Consider the following 25,448-nt stretch of genomic DNA (forward strand, 5'->3'; position numbering starts at 1 on the left):
TGTATGAACTCCGGTATAGCGATGTCCAACTCGTGAACAAATCATTTTTGTGAGTCGATTACTTTGAATGAATCAGTTGAATAGGTTCCCCGATAAACTGAGTGAACCGAGATTTATAATTGCAAAAGAAAGATTAGATAACATTTGCATGTACATTAATTAATATTAAAGGTCATTTATATTTCTTGGCAGAAAAATATATTTTGTACATTTTAATAAAATGCTCATTAAAACCGACATTTTGTATGCGACTAACAAAGATAATGATTTTATTGGCAAAATCAGGACGGAAACAAACTGGATTGGAACAGACTAAATAACGATAAACAAACTGTTCAAAAGAACCGATTCGAAGAAACGAGTACACACGTTCATCCACTCGCATTGGCTCCGTGGCAAATGTGACGTAAAAGTTCCAGACCAAAAAATAAAAGGGGGTGGTAGGTTTTCATCAAAACTAAACTGATTAGGAAAATGTAACGTTTAATCGTTTGAATAGTCACCTCGTGGCTTATGAGACAAAATATATACACAGAACAATGTTTATGTTTATTTGTAAAATACTGAGATGACGACACTGCTGAAAGTTACTCCCCCGAGTGTTTGCTCATTGGTTCAGGCCAACAGAAGGCCCTACTGCACTATCACTGGGAATTGATTTCGGCATCGGGCTTTGACCAGTTAATAATTAAGAGATCGGGATGTGTAGTTCGGCATAAGATGATGTGTTTTTTACTTCAGGAATCTTATAAATGCTAAATACATGCTTTTGTCTGTACAACTTAGCTTTTGCTGTTCACTTTGAAACATTGTCCCAAGATCCAACCGCAACAAGGTGTAACAGCAGCCACAGGGACACCGGGTGGCTCTATTGACCCGGTCATGCTGGCGAGCGTCGAAACAAGTGCAGCTCGCCACTGACGCGTCGCAGACCCCTGGGTGGGTGGTGTTGGAGTTGGTGCCCGGAGGCAAGGGTAAGAGAGGTTTACACTGCTCCGCTGGACAGCGTGGGTAAGATAATAACAATGGGAAATACATTAATAATGCATGGGAAATCTAAAAAGCAAATATGACATGAGTAACGTTAACCAGAAGTTTAGAGTGTGGCGATGAGTTGAAAAATTATATTGGACATTATTGCATCAGATTGGACCAGCTTTCATTAGATGTGCCCAAAGCATGATTCTGTAATGGTGCTACGTTTTTCAAAATAGGGCCGAAAATTAAGTTTTACTCTTTTTTTATAAGTGAAAAAGGACGGTAGATGACCGTCTGTCTGAGAAGGTAGGCCTAATAATATATATGCGAGATAATATATATTCTGTATGCGAGTTTGCAATTTTTACAACACTAACCAGAGTTTGGGACATGTTTAAAAACATAGTTTGTGTGATTTAGTGCATTTCTAGAAAGTAATAACAGAATTAAATAGACGTCAAATTATATAAAAAAAGGAAAAAGTATGAAACACTACAGCAGAATGGAATCAGGGTTACAATTCTTTAAAAAAAAGTGTCAGAGGTTTAAGGAATGTTTTTTTTTTTTTTTGTAAAGGGCAGAAATCATGGATTATATATATTCTATTCAAATTAGTTAATAATAATATATTATTATTTTAAATAATATGTATTGTAGTTTATTCTTATTTTTTAAAATATTATTATTGTAGTGAATTTTAGTGCAGTATATCATGTCATGACATTGTATGATGTGCACTCGAGAATGTCAAGACAGGCTTAGAGGGTGTGCGGACATGTTATTTATTTGGCCAGGTGAATTGTACTTACAGAAAAATGATAGGTTAGATTTGCCTGGAGTAGGGGTGAAATGAAGGAAAGGTCAAGGTATTGTTAGTTAATTGAACAGAAAAGGATCAGATTACATCTCCAGAACGTGGTTGTCGCTGGAACTAAACTCTGTTGTTTCGTCACCCTGGTGACAGGTGAACTTTGCGTTCGTATGTAGATTACCTACCTGTGTGCATGCAGATCAAACATGTGATCTTTACTCTTACCTGCACCACGCAGTAGGTAAGATGTCATTTTTAGATTTGCCACCAAACCATGTGTCATTAAGGATGTTTATTGCTTTAGTCTTTAAATAAAGGGAATAACCTATATGAATTAACACTTCTATCTATTTTGCCTTTTTTCAAAGGATTTAGGGATCTGATTTTTACACTTTTGGTTTGGACTGGTGATCCCAGAGCTTCAAACTATGGATTTAAATGACAGCGCATCTTTAGCGGAGCTGATGAGCCGGTACGTTTCTACAGAAACAGGATTTGGTGTCCCCAAGAACGGCTGGCGGATATGTCTGGCACACGAGTTCAAAGAGAAGCGGAAACCGTTTCAAGCCAAAGATGTCTCGTTGTCCAACATGATCGAGCATATTTCTTTAGGTGTCAGGTATGTTTAACAAGACATGTCTCAATTTGTTTTTCCTGGCTTCACCTAAAGTAAACACAATTTACTAAAGAATAGACTATTTGTTCACATCATAAGAAATAGACCTGCTGAAATGGACCATTCTATACATCTCAAAGGCCTTTTCCACTCTAACATTATATAGTTGAGATAGGAACAGGAAATGTTGCTAAGTAGTTTTATTTTGACCTCAGAATTACGTGTTTTCACTGCTTGGTTCTTAGCAGCCAGCTTTATTTAACCAACCAGTGTTTTATGGTAACTGATAACATCTTCATAAAAAGAGGACAGCCCATTCTGTTTATTACATCTCACATACTAGTTAAACTCGAGATGTCCTGTAATGCAATGATGTACTGCATTAAATCCAATACGTAGTTAGTTATTCCTCTCTAACTAGTTAGACTTGCACAGTAACTAATACATTTTAATGAAGTTCCTCCCTTTAAATATAATAAACAGCCTGATCGCTTTTGGCCTGGGTTTAGATACTGTATTTTGTTGTAATAATTATTTTACAGTATTAATTTTTATCCAACATTGTGCTGGAGCTGGTTAATCATTTTCTGTATCAGACAGTCAATATTGTCCCTGTGTGGTGTTTTATTCCACGTTAATGATTAACAAAAACTGTCATGAGCTTTTGAAATCTTTATTGTGCATTCCCATTTACACAGTCAGTCCTATAATGTGAATGTGAATACTGTATTCATGTTGCTCCACCTTTACCACTTGATTGAGTAATCGCAGTCCACACTAGCATAGAGCTAACGTCTGTGATAATCGTATTGAGTCGTAAATTAAAGACTTCTATAGTAGGTGATGGTTGCACTTTTGGAAAGAAACTAATAATAACAAGAATAAAAATTCCAGTCAGTAGAGTAGCAAAGGTGATTTTTTTTCCAGGGCAGAGACAGTTGGCAGCTTTTTTTCAGCCTTTCCCACAATGCCATCCTCCCTTTTATGTATGTGTGAATCGGTCTCTGTTTCTAAGCGCTGTTGTGCTTGAGTACGACGACTGAAAACAGCTGTGTGTGCATTATAGCATGAGAATGAGCGAGACAGAAAGAATGAGTGTTGGATGGAGTTGTTTAAGAGTGACTAAAAGAGTGAAATGTTGTATGTATACAGTATGTGTGAGAGAGGTTAATTATTAGGACTTACATTGTTGTGGTGCCATAAAGTTCTATTTAAAGGTGCAGTAAGCGATTTCTGAGAATCATTGTTGAACACTGTTGATATTTTAAATCAACCCAAACAATCACACTCCTCCATTCGTTGCTCTGCCCCCAAAATGCACAAACACTCAATGCAAGAGTGGATGTCTCTTTATCATAGTTGAAGCCAAGCAAAATAAATTGTAGATGATGAACTAACGACAAGGAAGAATAAAAAATGCAGTACATGCAAGCAAGAGTTTGCAGCAGCGCACACTCAAAACCAGTGGAATGGAGCAGAAACAAGGCAACCTCGGCGTCCATTTTTCAGGTTTTCCCTCTTAGGTCTCTCCAGTGCTGGAAAGCTTTTCTAATATTAACATTGCTCCTGAAGCTCTTGCTTGATCACAAAACTTTTCTTTTTCCTGTGATATTCCTCTGACCTTTTCTTTTTTAAAATGTCTCTCAGCTATCTCTCTTTCTACAGTCTTTCTTCAAATCTCCCTCTTGCTCACTCTCTCTCCTCCCCCATCATGAGTGGACATGCCCCCTACTGCTGATTGGCTACAAGTGTGTTGTGGTGCTCGGTCCAATCCACTTTCAACAGCAGTTTTCTGAAATCGCTTACTGCACCTTTAATAAGTCAAAGTGTGATTTATGCACATAAGATACATGCCACTATATTCAACAAAACTCAGTTACCCATCTTCACTGTTCATTAATATCATGTCAAGTCTGTATGTGGGTATGACAAAGAGAAAGGTCAGTTTTGTAAATTCCTCCTTGCTTTATGTTTGTCTGAGCAGGTATCTGAGATGGTGGTACAAAAAGACCCAGGTTGAGAAGAAGGCTCCTTTTATTGATATGTTTCGAGCTTTACCACTGAAACAAATTTATGGTAAGTGCAAAGACAACCAGAAATATCAAAGCAATAACAGAAACCTTAAAATGACCTCATGTAATGGAGGATGTGTTTTGTGCAGGTGCTCCTCTTGGTGGCATTGGAGGAGGAAGTATTACACGTGGGTGGAGGGGGGATTTCTGCCGGTGGCAACTAAATCCCGGAATGTACCACTACAAAACCGTTATTGCTAACCAGGTAAAGGGCTGTTTGTGATCCAATAAATTACCTAATTAGGCCATACTTCTGTTCAAAAGTTTAGGGTCAGTAAGATTTTTATTTTATTTATTTATTTGTTTGATAAGAAATTAATTCTCTCATTCTCAGCAAGGACGCATTCAATTGATTAAAAGTGACAGTAAAGACATTCATAATGTTTAATTTCTAATTAAAATAAATACTGTTCTTTTGAACATTCTATTCATCAAAGAATCCTGAAAAATACATCATTGTTTCCACATCAATATTTAGCAGCTCAACTGTTTTCAACATTGATAATAATAACTATATCCTGAGCAGCAAATCAGCATATTAGAATGATTTCTGAAGGATCATGTGACACTGAAGCCTGGATTAATGATGCTGATTGCTGAAGAATAAGCTTGCCATCACAGAAATAAATTACACATTTATTTTAAATTGTAATAATATTTCACAAAATGAGCAAGTGTGTGTTGTCATATATGCAGGTGTTCAAATCTCTCTTTCACTAATTTTAAGTCTGTTTTAACACCCTCTATGTCCTAGTTTACAGTATGTCTGCGCAGGGGGGGTCAGACAGTATACCAGCAGGTGTTGTCTACAGAGCGACCCCCAACTCTTCAGGGTTGGAACTGGGGTTATTGTGGTGAATACGCCTTTTACCATGCCCTGTACCCACGAGCCTGGACCGTCTATCACCTGCCTGGCCAGAACGTCACTCTCACCTGCAGACAGGTGTCACCTGTCATCCCTCACGACTACAAGGTGACAAGCTGGGTTTGATATTTCAGCAAGAATGTGTTTGATATTTAAAGCACATTGTGTACACATACATATATATATATATATATTTATGTATATATTTATTTTAGGGCTGTCAAAACAATGAATCACATTTAGTTTGTGTGTGTATATATATATATATATATATATATTAGGGGTGGAACGGTACACAGAAGTCACGGTTCGGTTCATACCTCGGTTCAGACATCACGGTTCGGTACGATTTCGGTACAATGGAGGGAAATTTTGTATTAATAAAGGCATAGAACCAGTTTATTTGTAGTGGACTGACAATAGTTTTATATAATTAGTTTATTAATTAAATTAATAAAAAGACAAAAAGGCCTTGCTTTGGTAATTGTACCTGAATTAATTTAAAATTATTTTGCTATATTTCAGATCAATATATTTGTTTTCCTTAATTTTAATTAACATTATTAATTAACAATGTAACATTTTCATCTGAATTATAAATGATAAAAGATGGAACCCACAGATTGTTTTGAAATGGAGTTGGATAAATATGTTGTGCTTTTAAAACAGTGTGTGTGTGTGTGTGATTTTGGTTGGGTGAAAGTTGTAGTAGGTTACACTTTGACAAGAGTTTACAGTGTGACAAAAGCACAATGTTGTGTTTTATTGCGAGTGTACACACATATAAGTGAACACTTTGCAGGTTTAATGATCTGTATGAACAAAATGACGGAGTATGTTTTTTAGGTTTCCACTGTTCGATCGCGCTCGCGCCTCTCTCTCTAGCGCGCACACACACACACACACACACACTCCAGCATTGCAATCTTGACATCGCAGCGTGTTCATTATGCCGTCACACCAAACGCGAATAGAGCGTCAAATTCGCGTCTATCGCGTCTAGTTCGACGCTAGTCCAAAGCGAATAGGACGCGCGTATAAACCAAAACGTTTGAAGTGAACGCGCGTTCAGAGCTAAGCCGATGGTACAGATTCCGCATTGCATTAAGTAATTTGCACGGGAGTTTTATTTATTTTTATACCGTGTATTCTCCGTGTAAATTCGTGCACCGAACCGTGACGCCCGTACCGTTTCGGTTCAATACGAATACATGTACCGTTCCACCCCTAATATATATATACACGCAGATGCAATTGAAATTATTCAACCCCCATTGCAAATCAGTTTTTTTGGCAAAATTTACAGACTTTCAGCTGTTTGCAATGAACAAATTAAACAAAAGTAATTGAAATATCTCAACACAACAAATATTTCAAGTGGTTTACCCAAATTTAACTGAAATTGCAACTTTTAATAATTGAACTTTAATAACCTCCTGAATAGAATCGTATAAATAAGCCACAGAACTTTTGGGATTCTTTTCTGTGAAGCGATTAAACAAAACTGGAACTTTTCGGCCCTCTGGATCAGCGGTATGTCTGGAGGAAGAAGAATGAAGCATATGCTGAAATGAACACTCTGCCTACAGTTCAGCATAGTGATTAGGGTTGGGTACCGAAACTCGGTGCCAATAGGGAACCGGTTCCGACTTAAACGGTAGTAACCAGACCGAATAAGAAAGAAAATTTCGGTGCCTGATTTCGGTGCCTAACTTCAAGCGCACACACACACACACAAGGTCTCTCGCTCTCTCTCTCTCCACCGTGCGTGTGCTACACAGTTTGGAGCACAGTTTCTTCTGTCTCGCATGCGCGCTCTTTCCCATTCCTCTCATACCGGGAATTGAGAAAAATGCATGTTTTGTGCGCTGTTTGGGGCTGTACACATCGCCACACAATTGAAAACAGCTTTCGAGGAATTACCTTTCACAAGCAAGACTGAACGTTTGTTTTTGGTTGTATTTGGTCATGATTTAATTAGTAATAGTAACGTTCAGAGGATACATTTAAAAATACTACTGTTATTGTGTCACGAAATGTAGTTTTAATAGTTTTTCAGTCGACAATGTAGTTGTTTAAAGCTCAAATATGTTGTTTGTTTATAAAGATAGCGTCTATTTAAAAATCACAGAAAATGCTTTTTCCACAATAAGAAAACTTAAATTATATCTCAGTATGGGGGTCTTCACCATTCTTATCCAAGAATAAAAAGCCAGATACATGACAAGCCTGAGCTTAATTGACCATTCTTTATTAAAAAAAAATTTTTTTACAAGTCTAACTATCGAGATTTTAAATAACTAGAGATGGAACTTTTTGTACACCACATACAAACCACTGAAATCGGTTGATAAATGTAAAAACAGTTTGTTTTTATCCAGAAAAAACGCAGCTCCCCCGTTTACTTACATTTGTTCACAGCGCAGTCTTGTCCTCCGCAAAATGGCGGACCCGTTGACGTATCGCAGCAACGTTCCAAAGCGGCCAATAGGGCGTCTATGTATTTATTATGTCTATGGTCAGAACGCCCTCTGGGTGTGCCGATAGTCTGAATCCCATATAGAATCAAGCCAATTCATTGGCTGATGGCGCCGCATCGACGCACTTACGTCGTCATACTATGCTGTCGCGCGCGCGCCATCTGCTCCTCAGATTTCTCTGCCGAAAAAGGAAGCTGGTCGGCACCGCGAGGAGCTTGGCTGCGTCCCGTTCCCTATTGAGAGATATGTTACACCAACCAGAGATGTTCTCTTTCATAGGTTCACTCAACGCTGCGTAGCTAAGAAGCAGTGGATTTGTATTTGTAGGCTGCTGTATCACGTGCCGTTTGAACTGACGCGCTACAGCGATCTGTCACATTTCAAAGAGCCAAAACGTTATTTATTGTGTGAATCTCGTAAAAATATTGACAGAATCTGACAGCTGTGGATTTGTTCCATATCAAAAGTAACCTTCTCTGTCTTGTCTGTCAGTGTCCTCTTTGTCCGCGATTTTTCTGTGTGAAAAGGGTCATTTGCGTGAGTCTCACGGTCAATGCGTGAGAGTTGGCAGCTCTGCCTGCTAGTAATCTCTATTAATCTCCAGTATTATTACATTGTTTGATACAATATTGTTTCATTTGATATTATGTAAATATGAATTTTTATTTTATATTGGTTTTATTATTACCATATGTTACTTGTATTTATATTGTTTAAAGATTTAAGTTAATATTGTGTCCAGTTTGGCCCTGTAAATTAAAGGGTATTATTTTTTGATAAAGTGTGTGCGGTTTCATTTTCTTAAGTACCGATTTAAGAACCGTTTAAGCACCGGAACCGTTTAAAAAATACCGAGTAGGTACTGGAATCGGATAAAACCCAAACGATACCCAACCCTAATAGTGATGCTCTGGGGCTGCTTTGCATCCTATGGCACTGGTAAACTGCTGTGTGTGGAAGGCAAAATTGATTAATTGAAGCATCAGGAAATCCTAGGAGAAAACATCATGCCATCAGTGAGGAAGCTAAAGCTTGGGCATCATTGGACCTTCCAACAGGACAATGATCCCAAACAGACCGCAAATTCCACAAAGGCTTGGTTTCAGAAGAAGTCCTGGAGAATTGTACAGTGGCCATCACAGTAACCTGACTTGAACCTCATAGAAAATCTCCGGTGGGATTTGAAGGTGGTTGCAGCACGCAAACCCAAGAATATTACTGAACTTGAGGCCATTGCTCATAAGGAACAAACTCAGATTCCTCAGAAACACTGCCAGAAACTGGTGTCTGGTAATACATCTCGTTTGCAGCAGGTCATGAGCAAATGGGTGTTCTACTAAGTAATAAAAATGCTTGCCATAAAGGGGTTGAATAATTTTGAGACTGCAGAAGTCATTTTCAATTGAATTTGGGGAAACCACTTGAAACATTTGTGTTGAGCTATTTTAATTACTTTTTTTTTATTTGTTCATTGCAAACAGCTGAAAGTCTGTAAATTGTCAATAAACCTGATTTACAATGGCGGTTGAATAATTTCGATTGCAACTGTACGTGCAACTGTGTGTGTATTCTGTATACGTGTGTGTGTGTGTATATATATACACACACACATATATATATATATAATAATATTTACACGCACACATACAGTATATTATATAAACAAACTTTTATTTTAATCGATTTGACAGTACTAAATATATTTTATATATACTTTAATTCAGCAATGACTTAAAAGTGACAGTAAAGACATTTATTATGTTACAAATAAATGCTGTTCTTTTCTATTCATCAAAGAATCCTGAAACAAATGTATCACACTTTCCACAAAATATAAATCGGCACAACTGTTTTCAACATTGATAATAATAATAAGAAATGTTTCATGAGCACAAAATCAGCATATTAGAATGAATTCTGAAGGATCATGTGACACAGAAGACTGGAGTAATAATGCTGAAAATTCAGCTTTGTCATCACAGGAATAAGTTGCATTTTAAAATATACTGAAGCAGGAAAAACTTTTTTTATATTGTAGTAACCGAAATGTGCTGTTTCAAAACTATTCTCTTCTTTAGTAATATTGTGAAATACATACTAACAATAGCCGCGTTTCCATTACAGATTTGCGCAAAACTTTTGCGTTTTTTCTAAATATCGATAAAAAACTATTGCGATATGACGGCGTTTCCATTAACCGATGTTATGCGACTTTGGACGTTTAGGTTTAACACATGTGAATAGACGTGCAGCCACCGCACAAGACATTATTATTATTAATGGAAGGAGACGTGGTGTGTTATCCAAGCATTAATGGTAAGGAAAGACCCTAATACTGTGAACGGCACATGAGGTGTTTTTGCGTGTTTCTCCCTCATTTCTGCTCCAAGGTCTTGATTGTGGCATTTCTTTGAGGTTTAGAATCCAGTATTCCTGCAATTCTTTTTTCTTTTATGAATTTAATAAAGAACTTTGTCTCGTATTCTGTCCAAACGGTCCGTGTACTTTTGCGACCATTTATTTTTCCTTTTTTAACCCGTAGCCTAATTGAAAACCAGCCCGACTGAGCCATGTCTCTGGAACCATAGCCTAGGTGATTTATAGGTGATTATAGGCTAATGATAATAAAAGTGTCTGAAAAAATAACTAGGCATTTTAATTGTTTATTAATAACTACAGTGTTAGTGCCGACTGCAAACATATTTTCATCTCCACTGTAAAGCGGATGGGATGCGCCTTTAGAGAGAAATGCACCTTTCATATGGATTACATAATCAGAAGGTATTTGCTTTCGATTTGAATTTGTTCGTTCAAGCTTTAGCCTATAGGCTATATTTTGTTTCAGTTCATTTCTGAGACATGTTCCAGTTCACGGAGATCATGAAAGCGCGCCTGATTTATTTAGCAAAAGAAGAACGTTTTCTTGTTATTGTGAGTTTACACAAATAAAAGTAGTTGCGGATTATGTATTATTATTTTCTGTATGACCATAAATTATGGAGTATTTTAAGTTGTTTCCACTGTTGACAGGAAAATGCAAGTGTTCGCGCCCGCGCTTCCGTCATCCAGTGCGCGCTCCACAAACCCTTGGATATACGTCAAAATCTTGTGTTTATTTGTGATAATCTTAGCCCTGTATTATTGTCTAACCTGTATTATGAATGACATTTGACGAATTGCTTTGTTCCTTTTTTGGATAAAAGCGCCTTCTAAATATGTAGCCTAATAAATGTAGCCTAATAAATGTAATAGGCTATAATAATAATTATTATTATTATTTGCGTTTATAACTATAAATGACTTCACTTAAGACAGTAATATATTTATCATAAAATAATTGATGAATGTATTATTTTTATATAACCTTTTACAGTTTTGGAAAATGAGTTTGTGTTATATTTCTTTTTTTGTATGAGAAGTCTTTTTTTGCTATTCTATTATAGCCTATGGAAAAACGAATGGACGCAATAGCCTACACGGACCCCAAACACACGCGCCTTCTAAGTCAGGTGACTGTAATTGCGCAAAAACTGTTTCCATTGCAGTTTTGCGAAATATTCCTTTTTCGAATTGCCTGAAAAACCACCTCATGCGAGCGTAAAAACTTTTGTGCGATAAATGGGAGTTTCTGCGAAATTGACATGTTTCCATTGAGCGTATTTTTAATTCGCAATTTCAATTTGCGCAATTTGAAGGGTAATGGAAACGCGGCTACTGAGATTAGTTTTGAAACAGCAAATTTGGTGGATTAAAATGTAAAGATGGTGTGTGTGTGTGTGAGTGATTTTTATTTTTAAAATTGAATCCACCAAATTTACTGTTTCAAAACGAATCTCTTTGTGTCTTTCTCAGGACTCCAGTCTCCCTGTGGCTGTGTTTGTGTGGGACATTGAGAATAAGAATAACTACGCTCTTGATGTTTCCATCATGTTCACGATGGTTAATGGATCAGGCCATGAAGATGATAAGATTGGGGGCCACTGGAATGAACCATTTCACCTTGAAAAAGAGGGAGAATCTGTGTCTGGGGTTTTACTACATCACCAGACGCCTGTCAACCCTTACACTCTGTGTATAGCTGCAAGAGAGAAGGTAATGCATCATTATAAATCTAGAAGCAGCAGGTTTTGCTTGTAGTAAATGCTTGAAGAAAACAACTCAACTGTTATAAGGAGTGCACAGACAAATGTAATCTGCCAAACTGGTTCCCCCATCAGCTTGCTGTACAGTGTGTGCTCCTGTGTCCCTGTGCAAATAAGAGTATTATTAAGGTGACTGATTTCTGTGGGTTACCACATTAAACTATGCAAAAATATAGCTTATGTAAAGTATTTAAGTGCTTGTCAAATGTTTTATTGAGAAACGAGACTTTAAAGGTGTCATGACATGAAATTTTCACTTTCTGAGGTTTTTTAGCATTAATATGAGTTCCCCTAGCCTGTATATGGTCCCCCAGTGGCTAGAAATTTCAATCGGTGTAAACAGAGCTTTGGCTATCTTTCTCTGCCTTTTTAGAAAATGAAAGCTCAGACGGGCTGATCTTGAATCTCCTCCGTATGACGTCATACGGAGGAAAGGTAACCTCCCCTTTCTCTGCTTTGCCCGCCCAGAGAATTTGGCTCGCCCATGAGAAAGTGAGCTAGGAAGTACGAACGCACGAGCACGATTTGAGTTTTTCCTCCAGAGATATCATGGCTTGCAAACGAGCGAAGCATGGCAGTTGATCAGTGTTCGGATGTACAGATGAACACAAAAGTATTTTTTAGTTCCTTCATCCGAGCCTCTGAAGAAACAATGGGTTAATTTTATTTCTCTGGAAATGCGCCGACACAACTTCCCAAAGTTGTGTATGGTCCAAACATTTCACCGACGACTGTTTCCTCAACTTGGGCCAATACAGAGCTGGCCTCGATGAACGTCTGAAAATAAATCGATCGAGCTACCAAGCAACAATTTCTGATGTGTAGCCTAATTGTTCAAGTTCAGACAGGTAATCTTTCTCTCAAAATCGTTCAATACTGTTTATGCATCAGTAAGTCAAGCCAGTGACTAAAATATCAACTTCACATCGTTTCTTTTAGTAGGATGAAAATAATCTTATTTAAATTGTGAACAAATTATACAGAAAGCGATCAAAGAACAATCTTTCCACACAGCGCGAGTTTATCTGGACAACTCGTTATGAAATCAATGACGCACGTTACACTGCACAACGAAGCTCTAACTGTATGTACATCATCGTGTTTGCATTGGTGAAAGCATTAGAGAGAGTGCAGAAACTGCGTTGCAATAAGATCTTTATTCTCGCGATCAACAGACTGTCATCTGCTGCTCAATGCTCATCACGGCAACATTTTATGTGATGGGAATAGATCTAAATACTTCAAAAACTTCTCATGATTCGTTAATCTCAATAGCTGTAATAGTAAAAACGTATAATAGCAGTAGTAAAACTATTCGAGAGAGTTTCACATGTAATACATAGCTATTTCATATGCAAGCATGTCAGCCAATCACAGCAGTGGCCGGTTACACTGAATCCCACAGCAGACACGCCCCTTCAAACAGAGTGTTCAAATCAGAGGCTAAAATCAGGCTAGGAAAAATGCCTTTTATTTCTAAATTATGACTATTTTTGATCTAAAAAACATACTAACATTATAAGGGCAACCCAGTAAACATTATAAAATAATAAAATAACCCCATGTCATGGAACCTTTAAAGACAGCTTAAACTGTTAATTACAGTTCCAAACTGCATTTCATTCTGCTGTGAAACACACACAAAAAAGATACAAAGTGCACAAAGTGGTTTTGAAAGTCAATGGATTTCAATGTTGTTTTAGACTCCCCATTGACTGTCATTTTAGATATAAAACAATCTTCAAATAATCTTTCATGTTCCACTGAAGACAGAAAGTCATACAGGTTTGTAACAACATTAAAGGGATACTCCACCCAAAAATGAAAATTCTGTCATTTACTCACCCTCAAGTTGTTGCAAACCTGTGTGAGTTTCTTTCTTCTGCTGAACACAAAGGAAGATATTTTGAAGAACGATTGGAACCAAATAGTTGTGGGGCACCATTGACCTCCATAGAATTTTTTTTTCTACTATGGAAGTCAATGATGCCAAAAAACTGTTTGGTTCCAATCGTTCTTCAAAGTATCTTCCTTTGTGTTCAGCAGAAGAAAGAAACTCACACAGGTTTGCAACAACTTGAGGGTGAGTAAATGATGACAGAATTTTCATTTTTTGGGTGGAGTATCCCTTTAAGGGTGAGCAAATTATGACCGAATTAAATGTTTTGGCTGAATTGTATTTTAAAATCTGTCTAGCTAGGTAGCTCACTAGGTTTTGAGACGGTTGTTGTACTTCCCCTTATTATTTAAAGTTTCACTTTATTTTAGTCTGACCAAGAGATCAGTCACCAGACAGCGTTTAGCCCAAATGGAACCTGTAGTGCTCTGTGGAGTGACCTCATGATCGATGGACAGCTCGACTCGCCTAAGGACTCCAGCACACCCACAAAGAAAGGGGAGAAAGTGGCGGCAGCCCTGGCTGTGAGCTGCTCGGTGCCTGCTAACCATCACAACAGTGTGGAGTTCAGTTTGGCCTGGGATATGCCTAAAATTACATTTGGCTCCAGAGAGAGAATATATGTCAGGTATGTGTATATGGACAAATTATAAATCCCTTCCTTTCATGGAGCTTATTAATACATTACAGTTATGATCCATGATTTGCTTGTTGCTGGTTGGGTTGTCAGTGGGAGGGAGATTCTCATTCTAGAGAGCATATTATTGGACAAAAATATGGACACAAAAACATGAGTCATCAATATTTTTGGACCATTTTCTGAGAAGTGAACAACTGTAAATTTTTAATGCAAACAGCATTAAGTTGCGCAGTGGGAAATTATTTCAGTTCAGAGAATCCAGATGAATTAGGCCATGATGTATAAATATTTTAATGATTAAAATAAACTGCATTATTTTCACTGTTGTGTTTTCGGTGTCTCCAACATATTGTGACAAAACTCGCTTGTGTTTGTTCTTTTATCTGCTCTCTAATCTTTCTTTCATTCTCTTTGTACACGTTATGGATCAGGTTACCTTGGACATACTGATATCTTTCTTTTTTCTTTTTTTTAGTGTGTGTGTGGAAATTGCATGTCACAGGGATGGTATTTGATTTTTATCAAGCACAAGAATGTTTAACCTTAACAGAAATATGGTCTATCAGTTCAAAGCTTCTTTAAATACTCTATTTAAAGACCCTTAAATAGGGTAATAAAAAACCCTTAAATATTTTATGATAAAATAAATTTGTATTATAAAAAAAGTATTTTAATCCATTTACACTAAAAGTAAAAAAAATTGGGGTCTGTAAGTTTAAAAAAAATTATTAATACTTTTATTCAGCAAGGATGCATTCAATTGATCAAAAGTGACAGTAAAGACTTTACATTGTTACAAAAACATTCTATTTCAAATAAATGGCTATATGTCCCAGTATAGTCCTAAATGTAGACAAAATGGACTTTTAGCAGATACATGCATTATTGGTTTACGGTTGTTCTCTTAACTGAGAAAAGATATTGGTGAAAAAAAAATAACTTATGTCTTAAATCAAGGCACAAACACTTTGATATGTCTCGTGTTCATGTTTCAAAAGGAAACAACACGTATTAAGCAATTTCAAGAGATTTTTAAAAGGAAGTGGTGTGGCTGTGACAGAAAGAAGCTTCATTATTTACAAGCTTCATGAAAGGAAGAGACTCATCATCAGTCATAAAGTGAGCTCAGCAAACATCAGGAAAATTCTGAAGGGTCACAGTTTGTGCTCCTTACGAATTCATATTAGAGCAGCAATGATGATTTGTTTAATCTCAGAGAACCCAGGAGACAATGATGCATAAATATTACTAATTTAAAAAAAATGTCATTACTTTTGTTTGCATTGCGTTAATGAGAATGAGACTTCATTGCATTACGATAATGGGAATTGGGGAAAATATGCTTAATTGTTATATGAAGATCTTAATGGTCCTAGAAATATTTCAGTTTGTTTATGCAACATATAATTGCATTTGACATGATGAAATAATACCCTTTGATGCTATGAAGTAATAACAGGGTGTGCATGGCGTTTGTTTCAGGAGATACACACGTTATTATGGCACCAAAGGAGACGCTGCCCCGTCTCTGTCTCACTACGCGCTCACACACTACAGTAAATGGGAGGAGAGCATTGATGAGTGGCAGAGGCCGATTCTACAGGACGGGTAAAGAAATGTCATTTCCCCATGGAATATTTCAAGCGTGATGGCGTAATAGCGTGCGCTGTCAGTTAATCAAGTTACCCACGGCTAATTTGTGTGACTCTTTACAAAAGACTGTGTGTAAGCAAGCAGTCGTCTTTCCTGTGAATTGATTTGACTACTATTTATCCGTTATGTGCATAGACAAGAGCAACCCTTATATGCCATTTTGCGCATATTATTTGTTTTGTTTCACCAGTCCCCATACTTTTTTTGAGTGCACTACATATAGAATGAAATGTGTGTTTTTTTTGTGGTATTGCCCTAGTCACATGCAATATACTAATTCTGAGTGTCCATCTTTGTTTCAACATAAGGCAGCTATTATATTCAGTTGCTAGGCTGATTCATCTATTGATATTTGGCCATTTTGAGATTAGCATTATCAGCAATATCCATGCCAGCTTGGCAAAACTCTTTGTTGACTCAGTTTTAAAATTTACTGACAGCCCCGTGGACAAAGCACGTTTACTAAATATTGTGTGAAATAAATGTTCACTTATTTATTTCAATTTATTTCAAGATAAATTTGAGTGTTTTTCATTTGTTGTTATTAAAATATATCAGTCATCGGTAGACTTAAACACTTTGTTCTTCTAGGTCTCTTCCTGCTTGGTATAAATCTGCTCTGTTTAATGAGCTCTACTTTGTTGTGGATGGTGGAACTGTGTGGGTGGAGCTTCCAGAGGATGCTGATATCAGCGGTGGGCTTCGTCCTGAGGATGGGGGCCTTCCAGCACAGCCTGAAGTTGTCAAGGAGTACGGCCGATTCGCTTACCTAGAGGGTAACATTCAACATTAACTTAATATGCAAACTGAGCTCAAGATGGGCCCAGTTTCACTGACCTTAGACCATGGCTTAGATTAAGCCAGAATTAGGCCTTAGTTTTAATTACTTAGCTTTTATAAATGTGCCTTAGAAAAAAACATTACTGGTGTGCATCTTGTGACAAATCAATTGCACTGACATAATTTAAGATATGAAAGTGCAAGGTTAAAACGGCTCAACATTAATTTTAGTCTGGTAGTAGGCTTAAGCCTTGTCTGTGAAACCGGGGGTTGATTTAGGAACTTTTCAACTTAAACTAATTTGTTAGTTGCCAAGGCAACATTTCTAATTTTATTGTCTAATATTTATATTTAATTTAAGCTTTATTTCAAATACCAAAAAAGTTTTTAATGGTTTTAGTTATAACTTATAGTTAATTATTACAACACTGGTTCTAATCAGACAAATTTTCATACCATAGATCTCAGTTCATTGTAATGCCCAGTTTCACAGGCCAGACTTAAGCTAGTCCTAGACTAAAATGCATGTTTGAGCTGTTTTAACTGAAAGGAAATTGCACTAAAATATGTAAGTGCCATTGTTTGTCTCAAGATGCAAACCAGTAAAATTATATTCTAAGACGCATTTAAAAAAGCTACTTAAATGCCCTAATTTAACTAAGGCCCAATCCTAGCGTAATCTAAGCCCTATCTGTGAAACAGGGCCTAAATGTTCATTTAAGTTTAAATCAATCTAATAAATCAATTCTGTGTTTCTTACTGTCTTGTCCCAGGTCAGGAGTATAGGATGTATAACACGTATGATGTGCACTTCTATGCTTCATTCGCTCTCATCATGCTTTGGCCCAAGCTGGCTCTCAGTCTGCAGTATGATATTGGTGAGCTAAGCTTCCATTTTTCTGATAACATTGAAGACAGTATTCAAATTCATTAGTAATAACCTACTTTTTGTATTTTAAATTAATTTGTTGATACATTCCCATTCTGTTTTGCATTCTGTGTTTAAATCTCTCTCACACACTCACTCTCTCACTCTCATTCAGCTGGTAGCGTCGTTCAGCATGACCCTACAGAGAGATTAAATCTAATGGACGGCCGATACTCCCCAGTCAAGACCCGGGGCGTTGTACCTCACGACATTGGAGACCCTGGTGAGTTGTGCATAATAGAAGACCATGAATTCACACATGTTGCATATGGAAAAGACAGAAAAAGAAATAACCTAAAATAAAAAATGTAATAATCTTGAACCTCATTTAAATTTTTTCCTTGTGGAAACAGATGATGAGCCATGGGTTCGTGTCAATGCTTACTTGATCCACGATACAGCCGACTGGAAGGATCTGAACTTGAAGTTTGTGCTTCAGGTGTTCCGAGACTATCACCTGACCCAGGATGAGCAGTATCTGAAGGACATGTGGCCTATATGTCAGGTGAGTTGTTTGTGTTTTATTTTAGTAGTTTGTACTGCATCATATCTTCTGTTTATGTAAATGTAGAGGCGCTTGTCAAACGCTAAGTGCTTTAGGACACATTACTCAAATGTCTGATATTCTGGTTTATTCAGACAGTCATGGAAACAGAGTTGAAGTTTGATAAAGATGGTGATGGGCTGATAGAAAATTCTGGCTATGCAGACCAGACATATGATGGATGGAAGGTGACAGGACCCAGGTTGGGGCTCAGGATGTTTATTTTATTTTATGAATAGAATGTTACTAAATGATTTTAGTATTGTATATTGAAATTGTATATTAAAAACCTGTATCATGGAACAAGCTTTGTAATGTCCTGTGTAGCAGCTCAAGTAACCCCTGTGTTTCTGCTCTTCCAGTGCATACTGTGGAGGTTTGTGGCTGGCATCAGTGTGCATGATGTGTAAAATGGCACGTGTGCTGAATTGCGAGTCTGTTTATCAGCGCTACAGAGATATTCTAGAAAGAGGAAGTGCAGCCTTTGACAAACTCTTGTGGAATGGTGAGTGTAAGCATACACAGTGCCATCTAAACTAACTGTAATTTTCCATTTTTGTTAAAAACTATGCTCATCCTTTTTTGGCCTCTTACAGACTCTTAGTATTAATGTTCAGTCTTCCATTAGATCTGTTTGTATACTGAGGTTTCATTTGGAAAGAGAATATGACTTGGAATAAAAAATGTAGTCTTCCAACAACATTCATTGAATTTTCCCCCTGTGGAATGTCTTTCTCTTTCTCTAACAGGCAAATACTACAATTATGACAGCAGTGGACAGAGTCTGTCCAACAGTGTAATGTCTGACCAGTGTGCAGGCCAGTGGTTCCTCAGGGCATCTGGACTTGGGGACGATGACTACCAGGTCAGCCTGAGAAAGATTTTACAAACATTTTTTTGTACACTTCGTTTTAATTTAAAGACCCCCAGCAGTCAATCATTTTATCCCTTAAAACTCATCTTTGTTCACCAAAATGACATATTTAAAAAGAAAATCCTTCATGGCTTAAAGGGGTCATATAATGCCATTTTTGTACAAGCTAATATGATTCTTTAGGGTCTAAATTAAAAGTTTGTAATATACTTTAATTAAAAATTCTCATTAGTATTGTAAGAAAACACTTATTTTACCTGGTCAAAAACAGTTCTGTTTTCAGCACGCCGTTTCAGTGCATATGACTTTAAATGATAATGAGCTTTGCTGACTCCGCCCCTCTGTTCTGTGCATACACCATTTGTAACTCAATAACACAATAACCATAACGCGTTGTTCAGTATAAACGTGGGATTATGAATTGTATTGAGAACATCATACATAGAAAACATGCCGTAATGTACCCTGAGTGTAAACCTTAGACGCATTCATTGTGAAGCGTGCAGCTAGCGATTTGCAAAGATTAATATATTAATATGAAGTTTAATAAAACGTTACACTCACTTCCGTTCTTCTGGAGATTCAGCAGGAACACGAATATCTGGTACCGATCCCTTTTTATACTGATCCTCGTTTATAAAGCAGTCTGGTGTGTGAAATGATTCGCGCAAACATGAGAGCATTGACGTTGCTCGTGGGGAATATTCCCTTCGAAAACAAACACAGCCACTGCGTCTTCAGCGGTTCGGATTTAGGAACATTAAATGACTGCTGTGTTCGTTATTACACCCAAGAACAGAACACCACAATCGCTTAGACTCCATTCTGCTCATAGACAGTGCTCCAGCATATCAACAATGACCGCGCCGGTTCGCGCAGACTATGATTGACATATCCCTCATGAGCGAGGGCGGGTCTGTGTTGAAACGCTCCTGTCAATCAACAATCGTGGGAGGGGCGTGCGAGCTTGTGACGTCACAGGCTCGAACGGCTCGATTTGAGGCAGGGGAAAACATATAAGGAGATTAAAACAAAACCACTGGATGGATTTTTATCATTATATGATGGTTGTGTACAGGCACTGCCAACACACATTTCAGTACAATCAACTTGTAAAAGTGCATGTACCATTATATGACCCCTTTAAAATAGCTTGAGTTATTAGTCCCTGCCTCCACTCACTCACACCAGATCGGACTACCTGATCCACTCGCTCAACTTTACTGTAGTAAACGCTGCATAATGGCAAGTGGAAATACTGGTTTAATTCAGCAATACATGTTTGAACCAGAAACTGATTCAGAAGAAGTGGAAGAGTGAATTATACAGGGTCGTCTACAAGTCAATGTATCAGAAAAGTAATGCGTTTTATGTATCACTCTCTACAACATCTGACACATAACGTTAACTGATATGATTAGTCTTTGGCTTGACTATGTTATCAAATAGCTAATAATATGTTATCAAATAGCTAATAAGGTGTTGCTAGTGTTACACAAACCATGTTCCCGTTTGCCACCTCAGTCTGCCTTCTAAAAATCAGTCTCCTTAAAAACACTTTGATCAACTTAGAACGTCAGTGGAGAAAGGCATATAGTTCATTACATCGTAATATACATCATGTACATAATTCACTCTCTATATTGCTAAATGTACACGATTTTTCATATGAACAGAAAAAGGTACTGGGTTCACTTCAGTTTTAAAGAGAAAATACTCAGCAATAATGTTGATTGATGTATTTGCACATGGTTTGTCTTAAAGCATATTAAAAACACCACATAGACGTATAAACAACATTCAAAACTTGATTTTCACCACAGGGGGTCTTTAAAAATAACTTTGTATGATTTCATTACCATAAGAAATAATGATAATCTTTCAAATACAGTTCAATGCCTTGACATAAATGTATACGCTGTCATGTGCTAACAATAAAAAACAATTTCAATTTATATTTAAATATAAACAACAATTTACACAGAAGTCTCTCATGCTCACCAAGGCTGCATGTAAAATTTAATTTATTCCTCTGATGGCAAAGCTGAATTTTCAGCAGCCATTATGATCCTTCAGAAATCATTAAATCATTAATATGCTGATTTGGTGCTCAAGAAACATGTATGAATACTATAATCCTCACAGTTGAAAATGGTTGTTGTGCTGCTTAATGAACTGTGAAAATAGAGAGTTCATCAAAGAATCCTGAAAAAGAGCTGTGTCCCAATTCAGAGGCTGCATACTTCGAAGGCCGCGAAGGTCGAATCGAGTGTTTAAATGGGACAGTCTAGCGTATGGAGGATTGTTCTTGTCGCCTAGCAACTGTCACAGCTGCCGTTGAGCGGCAGTAACGTTTGTACTGGACTTTTTGGAAAGTTATATTCAACTGTCTAAAAACAAAACAAGGATCACAACCTGTCTAAATATGTTCACCTTTGTCCATTTATGTACATAATAAAGAGTATAACTTTATAAAATTGCATCTTAGTAAGATATGTCAACATTTGAACCTTTAAAGGCACAATATGTAAGATTTTTTCGCCACAAGAGGGCGCAGTTTCCAACAATAACAAAGGCGTAGGTTGATGACGCAGTGATGAGCTAAATGATGGGACTTGCTGTCAAGCTGGGACTGCAGATGAAAACTAGTATCTGTTTACTAATTCTGGCGTATTTACATGGTGTAGTTTTCTACAACAATGTTCATGAATACGCATGGTCCCTATCAAATAAACTAAATAAATAAATAAATAAATAAGCTGATGGATCTTGAGTGCAAACATTCATGTTTTTTAACATTACAGTGGTATGAAGCAGGTCGCGATTGCTAAAGGGACAGATATCACACGCGAGTCCCACGGATATAAAGGAAAAAGGACATTTAATTCTACCGAGCTACCCGCAAGTGCTGGATTACTCACACAGGTCAGTTTATTAGACGAATTAAACTTGTGAGGTAACGCAGCGCTGCTCCACTTGGTCTAACTTTACACTATCACACTAAATGGCATTTAAATGCGTGTTGAAAGTTATAATGTTATACTACGTGTTCGTTTGCTATACGAAACTAGCAGTAAGCTAAATCAACATTAGAATAACATACTGACCATATTCTAACATTTCATCATGTTGAGCTAATGTTATATAACATTGATTTGTTTTATGTACATTTGCTCACCTGTCTAATAAAGCTGTCAAGTCGTGACTCTTGAAGCTCTGTCAAGTCCAAGTTAGTCGCAGACGTGGAGCTCTCGGCATCTCAAAAACGCCACGCTGATTTTGATCCTCATTTTAGTTCTCCTTGTTTGTCCCAAAGTCTGCTTGCCATGGTCTATGTTTGAAAGAAACAAGAACTGCGTGCCGCTAAACGTTACGTACTACGCAGTTGTCCACGTCTGTCGCCATGGTTACGTCATGGCTATGGCAGTATGAACGGAAACCGAGGATAGTGCGGACATTGCGTCATTGACAGGTGACAATTTTTTTCGGGACGCCCACTTATTTAAAATGGGAATTTCTCTGAAATAAAAAATCTTTGCAGACTTTTGGGATATTGTAAATACACAACTGCAGGAAATATATCACACTGTGCAAGTGATTTTGGGATAGTTTATTACAAAATTCTTACATATTGTACCTTTAATTTTTACATTTGTATCGACAGATATTCGAGCAAGTTTAAACCCAATTCTTACATTTTAAAGTATAATCAAGTAATTTAATGCAAAAAATCATTCGGTGTGCAATGAATCTTGGGATAAGTTAGACTGCGAAGGATCCACTCGTTCTGTCCTATGTGGTCCAGGATACGAAGGACGCATTTGTATGCCGCATTCAAAGGAGCCTTCGAATTGGGACAGCCTTCGTCGTGCCGCTGACACACATTCAGACTTCGAATGATGCAGCCTCTGAATTGGGATGCAGCTAAACTTTAAAGAACAAAAATCTTTTGTAACATTATGAATGTTTAATGCATCCTTGCTTTATAAAAGTATTGATTTCTTTGATTTAAAATAATGTGTACATTTATTTATGTTATGCAAATTATACTTTTTTTACATCCATTTCTCTGTGCAGGCTTTTCCCAAGGAGAAAATCTGTAGTGCATTGAAGTCAGTGTTTGACCTCAATGTTATGAGCTTTGCAGGCGGGCAGATGGGTGCAGTGAATGGGATGAGACCAGAAGGTGTGCCTGATCGTTCCAGTGTCCAATCAGATGAGGTGTGGGTGGGAGTAGTGTACGGATTGGCAGCTACAATGATACATGAGGTAAGTCAAAACTCAGGTCATATCATCAGGTTTCAGATTAAGTGAACCTTTCGGGTATCTCCTAATACATCTCTCGGCATCTCCCAGGGCATGGTGGATGAGGGTCTGCGCACTGCAGAAGGCTGTTACCGTGCTGTATGGGAGAGAATGGGAATGGCCTTCCAGACTCCCGAAGCATACTGTGAGAAAGGCATCTACCGCTCTCTCGCGTATATGAGGCCTCTGACCATCTGGGCAATGCAGCTTGCTCTGAGCAATCGACCAAACCACAACAAAACCACTGATAAAGATGTGGGACAGGACTGAGCTGAAGGGAACTTGGACTGTCGAGCCTCCACAATAAAGTGACCTCTTAATCATTGCATTTTGAACTTTAAAAGACTTGCAAAAGAGCTTTGGATGTAATGTCATTGTGCACCATTGGTTCACACAGAACCTAATTCCATTATTTTGTAAAGCTGACTTTTCCACTCAAAATGTGGATAAGCTTTACCACAGTCCTTCTGTGTAGCAGCTGTAAATTATAATTTTACAAATGGTAAAGTGTAAAGACTTGGTCTCAGTGAACTGACATGCTCTTCATTATGATATAGTGTGTAGGGTCATTGAATCGACTAGTTAGAGCATGATTCTATATAATTTTCACTGTATATTTTTATTTCTATTCTGGGAATGCTTTATAGAATACATGAAGACAGGACTGCTGTTTTTTTTTTTTTTTAAATAGCTGTCATTGCATGTGTCATAAATCATCTATCTAAGGATTTGAGTCAGTCCTGTAAATTATTCTACAGAATTATAATAGATATATAATTGAGTAAATTGTAATGAATGTTTACTGACATCAGATTCATTTTTTCATTAAATGAAATTTCATTAATTAGCCATTTATTTTCTCTGCAGTATTTAAAAGTTCTGGTGGTAAGGAAATGGTGCTGGCCAAAGTTAAAATCAAACGCAAAACCCTGAGAAGCACAAGCCTGGCTTTAGTGTGTGATTTAAATTATGTACTGGAAGTGAATTCCCCTTTGTGACCTTTTAGGGAAGCCACAGCAATGCACGCCACCATTCAAACATTTGTGGTCGGTAAGTTTCTTTCAATGATTTTGATAGAATCTCTTCTCACCCAGGCTGCATTTAATGGATCAAAAATAGTCAAAGTGGTAATATTGTGAAAAATTACAATTTAAAATAAATTGTTATTTCAAAATGTAACAATCCCTTTATGCCCTTCAAAATGTCCCTTTAGAATGTTACAATGTAATAGGACTTCCAAGCAGGGATATAAACATTTATTACTCGAAATAAAATAATAACTTATTTTATTTCAGCTTGTTGCCAATGTAATATTTCTCATTTTTGTTTAGGCTAAAGGTAGGGTTGGCAATTTCGGAGAGACTAGCAATGGCAAGCTAGCTTTGAAAGCATGAGATCCCATCCTTTTGCTCAGAGTGTCTCCAAAGCCACGCCTCCTCCAAAACACATGAACGCGCACAACCAGAGCAGAGTCGGCAAAGCGTCACGAGAGACAGGTTTTAATTACCTCATGTCTCAAAGCACATAACATTACAATAATAATGAACGTAAACAGAGCTCTTACTTTTACCACCTGACTGCTTCAGTTTTATTTCGGCTTTGATAGCGTTGACATAGAAAGGCATAAATCGGAGTCTGGGGACATTAACAGAACGTCATGGGTTACTATCTTGCAATTATGGTTGTGGCATGGCGTGAATGCAATGTAAGCTTGTTGTTTTGGTTCAGGAGGAACTGTAAAAGGTTACTGCTGTTTTCTTTGGCCCTCTGTGGCTGTCTGTCTACAACTTTGCATAGCCTTACGGAATGCCTTTTTTTAAATTGTGATTCCTAGTCTAGAGTTATCACAAATGTGATGCCAAG

At 37.4% G+C, this 25,448-nt stretch overlaps 1 protein-coding gene across 2 annotated transcripts; it reads left to right on the forward strand.

The window, feature by feature from the left end:
* Nucleotides 1-612: 612 nt before the first annotated feature.
* On the forward strand, nucleotides 613-24,262 carry gba2 (glucosidase, beta (bile acid) 2). Of its 2 annotated transcripts, none has more exons than XM_056268549.1 (17): nucleotides 613-974; nucleotides 2,158-2,408; nucleotides 4,390-4,481; nucleotides 4,567-4,682; nucleotides 5,232-5,450; nucleotides 11,675-11,914; nucleotides 14,233-14,489; nucleotides 15,984-16,109; nucleotides 16,746-16,930; nucleotides 17,708-17,812; nucleotides 17,978-18,085; nucleotides 18,216-18,367; nucleotides 18,502-18,608; nucleotides 18,769-18,911; nucleotides 19,156-19,271; nucleotides 23,358-23,549; nucleotides 23,637-24,262. In XM_056268549.1, the coding sequence occupies exons 2-17, from the start codon at nucleotides 2,218-2,220 to the stop codon at nucleotides 23,853-23,855; spliced, it is 2,568 nt and encodes an 855-aa protein (XP_056124524.1). In that variant the 5' UTR covers nucleotides 613-974; nucleotides 2,158-2,217; the 3' UTR covers nucleotides 23,856-24,262. The 2 variants fall into 2 exon arrangements, with proteins under 2 accessions (XP_056124524.1, XP_056124525.1); XM_056268550.1 differs by lacking the exon at nucleotides 613-974 and adding an exon at nucleotides 1,893-2,030.
* The last annotated feature ends 1,186 nt before the right edge of the window (nucleotides 24,263-25,448 follow it).

Source organism: Rhinichthys klamathensis, unplaced genomic scaffold, assembly GCF_029890125.1.
Source record: "Rhinichthys klamathensis goyatoka isolate OS25496 unplaced genomic scaffold, OSU_Roscu_1.1 h1tg000275l_1, whole genome shotgun sequence".
NCBI classification, from domain to species: Eukaryota; Metazoa; Chordata; class Actinopteri; order Cypriniformes; family Leuciscidae; genus Rhinichthys; species Rhinichthys klamathensis.

What these genes read in the sequence shown, in the direction of transcription:
- gba2 (XM_056268549.1), top strand. Translation starts at nt 2,218, where the DNA reads ATGGATTTAAATGACAGCGCATCTTTAGCGGAGCTGATGAGCCGGTAC. An exon ending in AGGCCGATTCTACAGGACGG is followed by an intron (nt 16,110 to 16,745) that starts GTAAAGAAATGT and finishes TTGTTCTTCTAG; the next exon opens with GTCTCTTCCTGCTTGGTATA. An exon ending in CAGCTACAATGATACATGAG is followed by an intron (nt 23,550 to 23,636) that starts GTAAGTCAAAAC and finishes GGCATCTCCCAG; the next exon opens with GGCATGGTGGATGAGGGTCT.